General features: G+C 31.9%; 1 protein-coding gene across 1 annotated transcript; it reads right to left on the bottom strand.

Moving 5' to 3' along the window:
• Nucleotides 1-7,731: 7,731 nt before the first annotated feature.
• Nucleotides 7,732-9,952, bottom strand: LOC136214647 (protein SPIRAL1-like 5). The gene is made up of 2 exons (XM_066002885.1): nucleotides 9,638-9,952; nucleotides 7,732-8,023 (listed from the first exon to the last, which is right to left on the bottom strand). The coding sequence occupies exons 1-2, from the start codon at nucleotides 9,869-9,871 to the stop codon at nucleotides 7,949-7,951; spliced, it is 309 nt and encodes a 102-aa protein (XP_065858957.1). The 5' UTR covers nucleotides 9,872-9,952; the 3' UTR covers nucleotides 7,732-7,948.
• Nucleotides 9,953-12,899: the final 2,947 nt, after the last annotated feature.

Here is a 12,899-nt window from a genome sequence, read left to right as displayed (position 1 = left end):
CAATCGCGAGCCATGAAGATAGAGAATGTTATTCATTCAAGTTGTGATGCCAATGCCACAGCTGAATTGGAAACAACCCTTGATGTAGACACAACCGTTGAACGCGAACTCATCGGCCAGGAAAAGAACCAATCAGAGTTTAATATTGCATCCAATCCTGGTTTAGATGATACTAGCTCGAATCTGGTTTATTGTCCGGAGGAACAGATGTACGAAGATGACATTTGGGGTCAGTATGACATAGAGGAAACGGTAAATGATGGACAACCTACCCCTCCGAGACAATCGCATTGCGGAGCTGTTCTCCAAAGTAGTGTATTGGCAAAGGATGTAGAAATAATAAGGAAGAGGACTGATCCATTTTGATGGCTCCCTAAGATCCATGATGCACCTAAGTTTACTATTGAAGATAGTTCATCGAAAGGGGTCGTCGGTTTAAAGGTACACGACATATTCTCCAACAAACGAGAATTGCAGGATGCACTAGGAAAATACGCAGTTAATAACAGGTTCGAATAACAAGTTCAGATGCTTGCACATCAGCTGATTGAAAACATGTAATCAAACCCAACTTCATAAGCACATGTTACTTACATCCAAAGCACACATTAATTATGTACACAAGACATATGTACTTACCTTAAAACTTTCTTAAGCTTTTGAGAAAGTTATATTCTTTGCACTTATCCACCGACATATACGAGGGTACACGGTCTTTTGTCTCCTCATATAGTATTTAGGGAGTGCACGCAATATCTCCAATATCCAAGCCTACAAAGTATTAAATAAAAATCATTACAGTTGAAATCTAACATGAAGTAAATCAAATGAATATAGGAAACATACATGGAACGCTTGTGCTAATCTATGAAGCTGATATGGGACGGCCTTCTTCTTTCCTTGTTGCTTGTGGAACTCCTCAAATACATTCATCCTTGATGGAGCCGATACAGCCCGTTCCATCGTCTTGTATAGCTCATCCCAATCAGGCACACCCCATGGAAACGTGTTAAACACAGTGGAGAAATCAGTTAGGTTGATGATATTGTCATCAACCTTTTTCAATGGATCATTGGTGAATGGGAACCTATGTATAACGAACAACATAGCCATTGCCACCACATCATCATTATTTTTCTTCTGCCAATTAGTCTCTAAAAAGGTATCAAATATATTTTTGTGATTTATGCTCGGTCTACCTCCGAAGTAGAGATTCCTCAATCTGTTTTCCCTTTTGTAATTACTCATCCGCTTGAAAATTGGTAACGAATCACCTAGTCTCAATCCGGTTATGAGTGCGAATTCACGCTGACCGAATTTCACTTCAACCCCATTGATGTTGAACCACATTTCTCCGATTTTTTTCCTTTTCCGGTTTTATCTCCCTTGTAAGAACCCCATGACATAGAGGAGTGGACAACGAATACATTTCGAAGTCCACAAAATGCCTGAGGCATGTTTTCCTCAACATGTCCAACTGCACTGTAGATAATTTTTCTTTCACTTTCTTCATCACCTCAGCATCAGAACGAACTATGATAGTAGCTTTTGTATCCAAGGTGTAGGGGTACTTGAAAGTGATGCCTTTGGTACTCTTCCTATTTGTTGATGTCCTCTTCCTCTTTTTGGAATCAGACTTAGAATGATCAGCCTTCAACATCACAAAGTAGTTCAAATTAGTCAAGTACGCGAATATGAAATTCACGAATTGAAAAGCTCATTCGCGAATTAGCATATATGGGAAACCTATCTCATATGCGAAACATATACCATATGCCTATGCCGATTCGCAAATATGATTTTCCTTCGCTGATTGCGATGTTCGCGAAGTAAAATCATATTCGCGAATTGGTCGATTCTACAAAATTAAGTCTCCATAACTGATTTTAACTATTTCTAAGTATCATTCTTACAAAACGAAGGTATTAACTAACAAATAAACACAATAAAGTTGTAAACCCTACTCATAAATCGCGGGAGAAGTAAAAAACCATAATATAGAAAGAGAAGCATTAAAACCTATTCAAAAAACGTAAAATAACATACCTTCTTGCCGGTTCTCGCCATTGGAATCGGTTTGGAAGACGCTGGAAGAAGAGATGTACAGATTGGTGGTGTTGAAGATGCTCTTGGTTCGAGTTTGGCGTTTGGCGTTTCGAATTCACGAATGAGCTTTTCATAAGGCGGGGAGACAAATGCATAAGTTCTTATATATATATAAAGGGCATTTTGGGGAAGTAGCCAGGGTATAGTCTATGTATGTAAGTTGGTTGCTAATGAGTCTAAAAATATAAATGAGTCTTCCATTACACCCAATTTTATAATTTTCCCTAAAAATATTAAATTATATAACAATTTGATAAATACTTAAAAAAAAGATAACGGGTTTTAAAATATGTTAGCTGATAATATTTAATTAAATTTTTTAAATTAAATATTTTAACTTATTTTTAATAAGGGATTTTTTTTATTCACTTTGGTTTTCTTTTTCACCATTAACTCGAAATTTTAATTAGTGTTATTAAACAAACTAAAAATCAATAAACACTTATATATTATATAATTTTAAGCGTTAAAATAGACTATCAAACGGTACTTCGTGATCCTCTGTATAAAAAATTATCATATATGTGTGTTATATATATAAGGTTTTTTTTCTTTTTTTTTTTGGAAGATCACCACTATCATATGAAAATATCATAAATGCTTATCGTGATGCTTTTTTCCTAAGAAAATGAAATATTTTAAACATTATTTCAGTTAGGAAGTACTACTAGATATAATGCATGGGTTGAAGCGGATTGGATTGGGCCTAATTGTAAAAATTTCTAATCCAGGCCTAAACTTATTTTTTCTAATCCAGGCTTAAACTTATTTTTTTTCAGGCTTGGGCTGGATAAGGAAACAAAGGAATTTCGGGATAATAATTAATATATATATTTTTTGATGAAGGTATAATAGTAATTTTTGTAGACCTGGCAATTATCGTGTTTCGTGTCAAAATCGTGTTATCTCATATTTATGTTCCATATGATTTTATATGTTATGTTAGAAAAATGATTTCCGTGTCAATCGTGTCGTGTCAGTCGGGTTGGCTCTGTAATCGTGTTTTCGTATCAGAAATTACCACCTTTTTTGGTAGTAATAATTTCTAACATCTATAAATATTAACCATCAATATTTGATTCTATGAATATGAAAATACAAAAAAAAAACTAAAATATCTGAAATATATAATCCATTTGGATTGATTATTTCTATTTGATATTTGTTATTGTTTATAGATAATTGTTAGCGAAAAATACAACAATAAATTTTATAATTTGTCGGATTTATAAAGACAGTCTTCATAGTTTAAAAACTTATAAATAGAAGTTTTGTACTTTGTGAATTTTATATGTAAGTCAAATTTTCAATCAAACAATACTTCTAGTTTAGTTAATTTGCAAAATCAGACCTTATTTTGAGTAACTTGCAAAGTCTGTCTTTTTAGTTACTCCAAATTGCTCCCTTTAAGGGTAAAGGGTCATGATAATAATTTTTATTGGAACGACTGAGTTTGTAAATTGCACAAAGCACAGAACCTCTGTTTGTAAACTTTTAAACTACGAGAACTGTCTTTACAAATCGGTTAAACCACAAGATTTCTTTTTGTACTTTTTCCTAATTTTTATTAAATAATTACAAATAATTTTAACCAAATTATATCTATCTATACCTATACTAAAAGTTGGAGCTAAAACGTTGATTTGTCAACTGGAGGTAATTTTTAATTTATAATTTATGAAATTTTGGAATTTTTTTATTTATTTTCCAATACATATACACATTGTTAAGCTATATTTCAAGGAAAACGGACTCTCACTATACCACTTTTATCTTCCTCAACTGTTAAGCTGCATTTCCGGCGAAACTAACTCCTACACATCGTTATCTTCTTTCATTGGAATCTTCACCTGCAATTTCTTTGGTTTCAGTTCCCTTAATTATTTTTCTCTATTACGACCTCTTCTTCCTGGTGTGTACATGGATTTCATCTTCTTCGGTGCTTTCCTTTTTTCCCTTCTCTTCATTTTCTTTTCTTTTCCAATTTGATGTCATATAAGAGGTACTATTAACATCTCATGCCGTTCTACTGCTATTAAGCGATTTCTTTGCATGTTCATTACGTTCTCTACTATTAGTGTTCGATCATGCATTTGTGATTTCTTTCTTTTCTTTTAGAATTCTGTTTATTGAAGTTGGATTTGTATAAATATAGTTACCTTTCCATTTTAACCTTCCTAATTTTTTTCCATAATTGAATTTTATAACATTCTCTCTCTAAAGTTTTTGGACTTGAAATTCAAATTATTTTGCTTTTGAACTACTCTTTGTTTCTAATGTCTATTTTATATCTTTTTTCTCTGATTTACAGGTATTTTGGCAGATGTTGATCACGAACTTATGCATGTCTTGTGCTGCTATACCTCTCCAAGCCCCTCGCTACACTTTTTTACCATTAACTCGGTGCAGGGCCGTCTCCAGCATTTTGGAGGCACTAGGCACATGGTGTACTTTTTTTTCATGTCTAAATTTAATACTATTTTAGAAATAATAAATATTAAATAGTAAAACCAATATATTATTAACTACAATTCAAGTCATATAATAATAATCTAAAGTTAAGAAGTTATTATTCTTCTTGCTCTTGTATATGTAAAATCGAGTTTTCTTTCATATATCTAAAATCAAGTTTCTTCTCACCAGTCATGAGAGAAGCAAGCATACGACAAAGTATTAATTCCTGGAAATTAATTTTGGATGGCTGCACTTGAACCTAATTGCAAGATTCTATGGAAAAGAGAAGAATTTATCTTGGTGATTAAAGATTAGTTGACTTGCCTCTTTATTATGAAATACATGCTTAAATCACTATTTGGACATCGATTGATCTAAGGAATCTTGTCATTTGGTGTTTGATCTATCCAAAATTTTATCATTTCGCCATTGAACTATCCCAATTGGTGAAATTTCATCCAATTTAGATGGAAACTCAATAAAATTATTGACATAAGTTGATATTTTGACAACTAGACTTGATAAATTTTAGTTTAGAGATTTATTTTTTTGTTTTAATCTCATTAATTATTTGGGTAAATAAACTTTAAAACGTACGGCATGTCAAATCCATATGTCAAAATATCACCACATATCATAAGGAAACGATTTTATCAAGACTTCATTAAAATTAAGTGAAATTTCATCAATTTGAATAGTTTATGGTCCAAATATGACTAAATAATAAATTAGTGGCCAAGTATTAAAATTTTAAATAAATCGAAGTCTAAATAACATTTTACACCAAATTACAAATTGTAATTCATAAGTGCATTTCGTATTGTAATTTATAAAAAATAAAAAATTTAAAAATCAATACCATAACAAAATAATAGTTTATACATTGTTTCCAAATATGAAAAAAAAGTTCAGAAAAAATCCGTACAATTGTTGTCAAAAGAAAGAAAGAAAAAATAAGAGAGAAAATGTGAACCAAAAAATGTTGATCCAAGGAATCGTCAAAATTGAGTAAAATTTCATCAATTTAAATAATTTATGGTCTAGACCAAATAATAAATTAGTGGCCAAATATTAAAATTTTAAATAAATCAGAATCTAAATAACATTTTACACCAAATTACAAATTGTAATTCATAAATGAATTTTGTCTTGTAATATATAAAAAATAAAAAATTTTAAAATCAATACAATAACAAAATAATAGTTTATACATTGTTTCCAAATATAAAAAAAATGGTTCAACAAAAATCAGTACAGTGTTGTCAAAAGAAAATAAGAGAAAATTTAAACAAAAATTCTAATTCAGAGAATCAAACTCTCACCCTTACAAACACCTCCATTATGTCTTTACCATTTAGCCTAACACCATTTTTTGTTATAAATCTAAGCCTATATAGTTTTTAACGGGGCAGGAAAAGGGATCCCCGCGGATTGGGGATACCTTTCCCCATCCCCGCTCCATCAACGTCATGGGGAACAAAATTATCCTTATGCCTATCCCATAGAAATTCTTATAGGGAATTCCATCTGGGTCATCGATGTGGACAGAGAATCCCCACTCTATTTACATCCCTATAGCTATAATATACTATCTCTCATAAGACAATCCTACCTTGTATTGAGATATAAGGATATACATGATCCGCACTATGAATTTGTTCAAAAAGGTTGATTGATCATTTGAGCTTTTAAAATATCCTCATAGTCCTCTTAATTTGCTTAAAATGTTAAGATGTAGTTTATTAATCACTCGGTTGCAAAGAAGTTCTTTGCATGTAAAAAGTGTGTTACATGCGCTTTGGAAAAGTCAAACGATCAAGATCGAGATATATGCTTCTAATATCAGAGTGGATAAGTTTTACAGTTGAGCAAATAAGAACTTCTTATTTAATATGTTTTTATCTATTCTGTGAATTATTTAATAACATTTCAATGCACGATCACACTTTCCGCTTGTAGTTTATTTTTTTTTCAACCGAGTAATTAATTGAATACATGTTAAGCAAGTTGAGAAGCATATTGGGACATTTTGAAAGTTCAGGGGACAATCAACCTTTTTGAATAAGTTCAAGAGACAAATGATGTATTAAGCCTAAATATAATTATCAAGAGTTCTACTATTGACTAGTTGGTATTGTCTGGCGTATTTAAAGAGTTAAAACACTCTCTTACACCCAATTCATTTAGTGCAACTAATATTAATGAGTGACCTAATATTGAAACATAACTCCTGATACTATATAAACATATGCCCAACTTACTCTAAAATACATGATGAGAATTGCCTCACATATTTAAAGAGTTATATATATTTCTAATTAATTTAACATTATAATAGATTCTGATACTATATCATCATGAAACCATTAACCTAAAAAATGAAGTTTATATCTAAGATTTTTTTAAAAAAAAAAATTTGCGCAATGCACTTACATTAAAGAAGAAAAAAAAAACCCCACCAAACCCCGATGTGATTCGAACCCATGACGTTACAAGCCAGGCATAGGTAAACTCTCAACCACTAGGCTAAGAACTTCACCATAAGTTTATATCTAAGATTAATTAAAGTGATGATCCTTCAATTATAGGATAGAATTGAGACAACATTTTGTTTTGTAACAGCAAACTCCATACCATATGACATTTATCACAATGGTTGTCCTTTGGTCTGAACCAAAAAACACAATAGCCAGAGATGTTAGGTGGATACCATTTTTAACCACATAAAATAGATAAATATTCTTGCATCCCTGGTTCTATTTCTGATAATTGAAAGAACATCAATCTAATAAAATAGACAGAAGCCTAGAATTTAATATAGAATATCAGATTCCAGAAAACTTTGAAACATGCAAAAGGAATTATATAGTATAATTAGAAGATCAAATGATTTTTCTTTTTAATTTTCTGAACAATTATAATATGTGTCTGTCTGGTACCAAAATAGTAAAGTTTGAATATTTATTCTTTGGTTCCCAAAAACATCAAAACCTCATTATTGACCCAATGAAACTTTACAGGGAACAATAACAGATAGACAGACAGACACAGATATCATAATAAAATAGACTGACACAGATATGATAATAACCACACATATATATCTATATATTATGCTTTTTTAATTAAGAAATAAAAAAAAGGAACACATATGCAAATTAATTTGCAGGATTAGAAAATTTAAGCCATATTTATATAAGAACATATTATACATGGATATAATATAATTACAATTCCAACATTAATATTGATGCAGAGAACTACTGGAGAGTAATTCTTTATTATTTTCAGTTTCTACTTAAAACACAATACTAATTAAGGCTTAATCCCTTATTAATGATATAGATAACTAATTTGGGGAGAAAAATTAAAAAGAAACCTTCAGTTATCACTTGTCTCCAAATAGATACCCCAGAGATGAATCTCCTCCTGGCACTGATTTCACCTTTGTTGAAGGACGATCCTTGAATAATATAAATAAATTATCTATTAGGTTAACACATAAACACAATGTTGTAAAAAAAAGTTAGACATTAACCGGACGGATAGGACCCTTGAAGATTAATCGGATTTATATTTTTAAATTAACAAATTATTATATAAATGCAATTAAAATATGTACTATACTAAGTAAAAATAATAATATAAAATGATTTTAATATATAAAAACATGTATATTTGTGACATAGATCCTTAAAAATATATCAACACCAACATTTAATATGCATGTGAACATTCCTGAAAATCATTAAACAACACAAACAAGTTAAATATCATGTATAAATAATATAATCACCAAAAAACTGTAAAACAATATTCTTAAAGTGTTAAGCTATACTATCATGAAAACAAATAGAGTACAATTAAATAAAAATATCTAAAAATAATAAAAGCAATTTATCCAAAACCATAGGACAATATTTAAAAGTGAATTATAATAAAACACAAAAATATATTTTTTGTTCTCACTACCGCTCATGTGGCGTCTAGGCGGACACTAGGTGGCTTAGGCGTTACCTAAGCTGCCAAAAAAGATCAGTAGACCAAAAATGGAAACGGGTTTTCAATTTTAAGCACCCAAATGGTCAAAGCCGCTTTTTTTTTTTCTTTTTTTTTGAAATAAAACACTTCTTAATTATTAGAATTGGAAGAAAGAACAACAATGAAATAAGGTAGTGGACATGTCCACACATCACGTACAAACTGAGAATTGACCGTCTTAGCTAAGAGATAAACGGCCGAATTCGCTGAACATTTTACATAAGAGATTGCACAATTACCTAGCTCTTTTAAGATACTAACACAAGACAAAATGACTAAACAAACAAGCTTGGTTCTCCATGTCAAATGGATGACCTTTCATACATATTTTGACACGTGTAATATGGACTCATACATTTTATAAGAGGCTCCACTATTTTAATTATTACGCGGGGTCAATACACATGTCCAAATGTGAATTGGGGTCCTCCGAGTGACATGGAAAACCCGATGCTTAATATAAGAACTCGTTTATTAAAGGCCACAAAGTTTTTAGGGAACTGATATGCTCTAAACAGAAAAAATGATAAAAATATATATATATTTCTTCAAGTTTCCAACCAACTTTGGGTCCAGTAAGTGGAGAAGGCATTTTTTGACAGCTTGGAATGCAAAAACTAAACTCAACTCATACAAGATAGACTTAAGAAGTCTTATGCCCTACCTAGGCAAAAACGATGTTGTTTTGACCTGGGTTGTTGAGAAAACAAAAATACACTGCCTTTTATTTGCTTGATGCATTCAAATCCCAGGTAGGAAAATAGAGAAGTGGGAAAATCACCCCTATGGCTATAGGGGTGGTTCTCAACAGCCGGAGGTCCGTCAACCCTCCCGTATCTCTTATCTCCGCCTCTAGATCCAAGTAAAAGTTCCATTTTATGGATTCTGTTAAATGGAACCAAAATTGCTAAAATTAATTTCTGCAATTAAAGAGTATTTTCACACTCCTAAAACGTTATAAAAAATTGAAACTTATCCCTATATTTATGTTAGTTAATTATATATAGATATATCTGAAGTTTAAGTATAAACATACAGTAATGAAGTTCCCAGAATTCTGGCCTTGAGCTCGGGGATAGTTGCTGGAAACCTTCTGCTTCTCGGAAGAATTAGGATCACCAGGTTTTTCCGGTGGAAAATCGACACCGTATGGCGCTAGGGTGGTGGTGGTTGTTGCACGGGAAGGTTGCGGAGTATGTGGTTCCTCATCGGAGCTAAAAAGGTAGCCCAAGGAACTCTGACCTCCGCCGTAGCTTACTCCTCTACTCATGGCTTCTGAATAATCAAGATCTGTCTAAGTAAAGGGAAAGGGAAAGGAAGACCCTAACCCTAATTATATATATTAATAATATGATTACATTAATATGTGGGTATATATATAGTAACCATTTTTTGTCTGATGACATGATCTCATACCTAATTGGTCCTCAGTTTCCATTATTGGATATTTAGACCTCTTATGGTATATTAATATTGTCAAAATAATAATAATAATAATAATAATAAAAGTATTGTTAGGTGTTATCTATCAATTTTAGCTTTTACATCAATTTTTTTTATATGTATCAAAGTTTCTTATCACTACAAAAAAAAAAAAAAATGGAGTTTTGGGTACAAATAGTTAGAGACAATTAAATTATATTGTCCTCAAATTATATTGTTAAATTTGTAAGGAAGACAAATGATGATACAGTGTCCAATTCTTTTTAAGGTGAGAATAGAGGACAAATTTAAATAGACGGAGTGTTTATATAAAATTATCTCTCCATTAATTGTCCCAAAATAATCAGCGGGAACAAATCCCCCCAAAAACAAAATCAAAGAAATTCAGTAAAATAAAAATTCTGAAATTGAAAATCCCTCAAGTTCTCTACCGCCTCTTTTTCTCTCTCTCGTGCGATCAAACTCTCTCGCTCCCTCAATCTAAGCTCGCTCTCTCGCTGTTTCCCTTTCCCTGACCCTTCTACCTTCTCCCCTTCTTCCCTTCTTCTCTAGTCTAACGACAGAAGCTGCATGTTGCACAACAGGTTTTTGTTTTTTAATTTTATGAATTGATTTTTTTAGGGTTTTAAACAATTTTGGGTCAATCGCATGTTAGGGTTTTTGTTTTAATTTGAAGAATTGATTTCGTGATGTTATTAGCAAAGATTTAACAGAATCACAGAACGAGCCTTATTAGAAACATTATTTTTTTTCCACTAAACAGAATATTGAAGTTGCCATTACTGAACATTTAGTGGTTTTGAATTATATTTGGAGGTTGGAAAAGGAGATGACAACTAAGGTCTTGTTTGAGCGTGGAAACTTCTTGAATTTTCAGAATTCTAAATGGTATGGTTAATTTCTTAATTTCTTATTTTTTACACAGTTGTATGCTTAACATAACTATACATTCCTATACATAGATTCTTTCTTTGTGATCACTACCTACCTCTTCATAAGATGTAGAGGATCTAGATTAGAATTATGAGGTCTAGATTATAAATGTAAAATAAACTTTATACCTGGCAGATTCATTGGCCACATTCTAATATTTTCTTTTATTCATTATTTCCTCCTTAAGCATATATGAATTTGATTTTTGCCACTTATAAACCTATAGTTCCAGTGAAGCCGGCCAAATTGTGGCTATTCCTTTGCATAAAATTTAATTCAGTATAGTTTAAATAATTTTGCTAATAGCCACCCCTGTTTGTGTAGCCCTTCAACAGTTCGAGTTATTCCTCTCAACGGCTCCTTCTTCACTCGACATGCTCCTCTCCGACTGGCACTTCGAGATAGTAGCTTGATACGGTCAAGGAGAAATTGTACCATGGTAGATTGAACACATTGTCTTTTGCTACTATGAAGGATCCGTGTAACCTTGAGATTACATCTATTCAGGTGCTTGAACAAACTTTCTATTTTTGGTTGTTGAAAATGAGATAGAGGTATTTAATTTGAGGGCAGTCTTTTTACCCCAATCTTAGTTTGCTAGTGTGTGCATGAATTGTAATTCTTTTACTAATTCTTTTCTGATTTCTACAGTTTTGATTTTTTTTATTTGATTTGATTTCGATTTAATTTATTACGACTCTTATAACATAGTTATATCCCTATTTTCTTTCCTTGTGTGTTTATAATGTTGGAGGACCTCAGATCTCTTACATCTTATCTTTCCTTTTCCTTTTATAGAGGCTTGGAAATAGTGGGCGAGCCTGCTTGCTGTTTCAACTGTGGCTCTTACAGTGTAGATGTTAATCATGCTAGGAAATAACACAAGTCCAAAAGGGATCACAATGCTCCATCTAGCAATGCAACTTGATATTATTTTTGGTGAAAAATATGATGGATAAAGCTAGACGCTCTTGACGCTGAAGTATTTAGGATGTTTCATTCTAAGCAATGACCTGTTTTTACAATCTTTTACCATTTAATAGCTGAAGTATTTATCAACACCTCAAAAGATCATTTTTAGTGATTAATTCAATGAACATTAAACTAAATCCACATGTAATAGTGAAGGTTACAGTAGATTTTAGTTGAGTATGTCGTTGCATAGGTTGCATTCCATACATAGTTAACTTGTTTAGTCTTATTTTGCAAGAAGAATGTGAGGATTTGCGGCAAAGGGTGAAAGATGGCCGGTTACGAAGGCACTCTGTTGTAAGTTTCTCTAAAATTAACCTATTTGGTAACTTAAAGTGTACACTTGACAGTTTGAAAATTTTCATGAACTATGTTGGCCAATTTTATCCTAGTTCTTTTTTTTCCTGCCAAGTCATGTTTCTGCTTATAGACATTTTCCTGAACTATTGTCTGCTAAATATGAAGTCTTATATGCAAAAGTGGAAACCGGTAAAACTTGTATATGATTAAACATAAAATGTACTGATTTTGGAATGCTTCGACTGACAGATGAAGTTCACGGAAAAAGCGCGAAGTCTCCAAGAGGTTATAATGAAACATAAAATGTACCTTCATGGCTCTTTGCCTCACGTCCATAGAGAGTACTGCGAAAATGGCGACATCCTTGATGCAATTTGATCTTCAAAATGCTCTTACGGAGGCTCTAGAAGTTGCTACTTTAGATTTCAAACTTTGGTTTACACTAATTTGCAATTTCGGCAAGCTATTTGCAGTTTGATTGCTAAAGATTTCAGGTTTGGGTCTCTACATTTATCCTTTTTGTTTTTTCTCTGTTTCACGCCTTTTCATTCTCAGTTGTGTTATAGTTCGTATGCTTGAGGTTTCTAGACTATTTGCCTATATCTCTAATTTAACTTTTATGAACAAATTATCAATGTAACCTCAAAAGC

Source organism: Euphorbia lathyris, chromosome 1, assembly GCF_963576675.1.
Source record: "Euphorbia lathyris chromosome 1, ddEupLath1.1, whole genome shotgun sequence".
Classification (NCBI taxonomy): domain Eukaryota; kingdom Viridiplantae; phylum Streptophyta; class Magnoliopsida; order Malpighiales; family Euphorbiaceae; genus Euphorbia; species Euphorbia lathyris.
The sequence above is the reverse complement of the archived record's forward strand: the minus strand, read 5'-3'. Positions and strand labels throughout refer to the sequence as shown.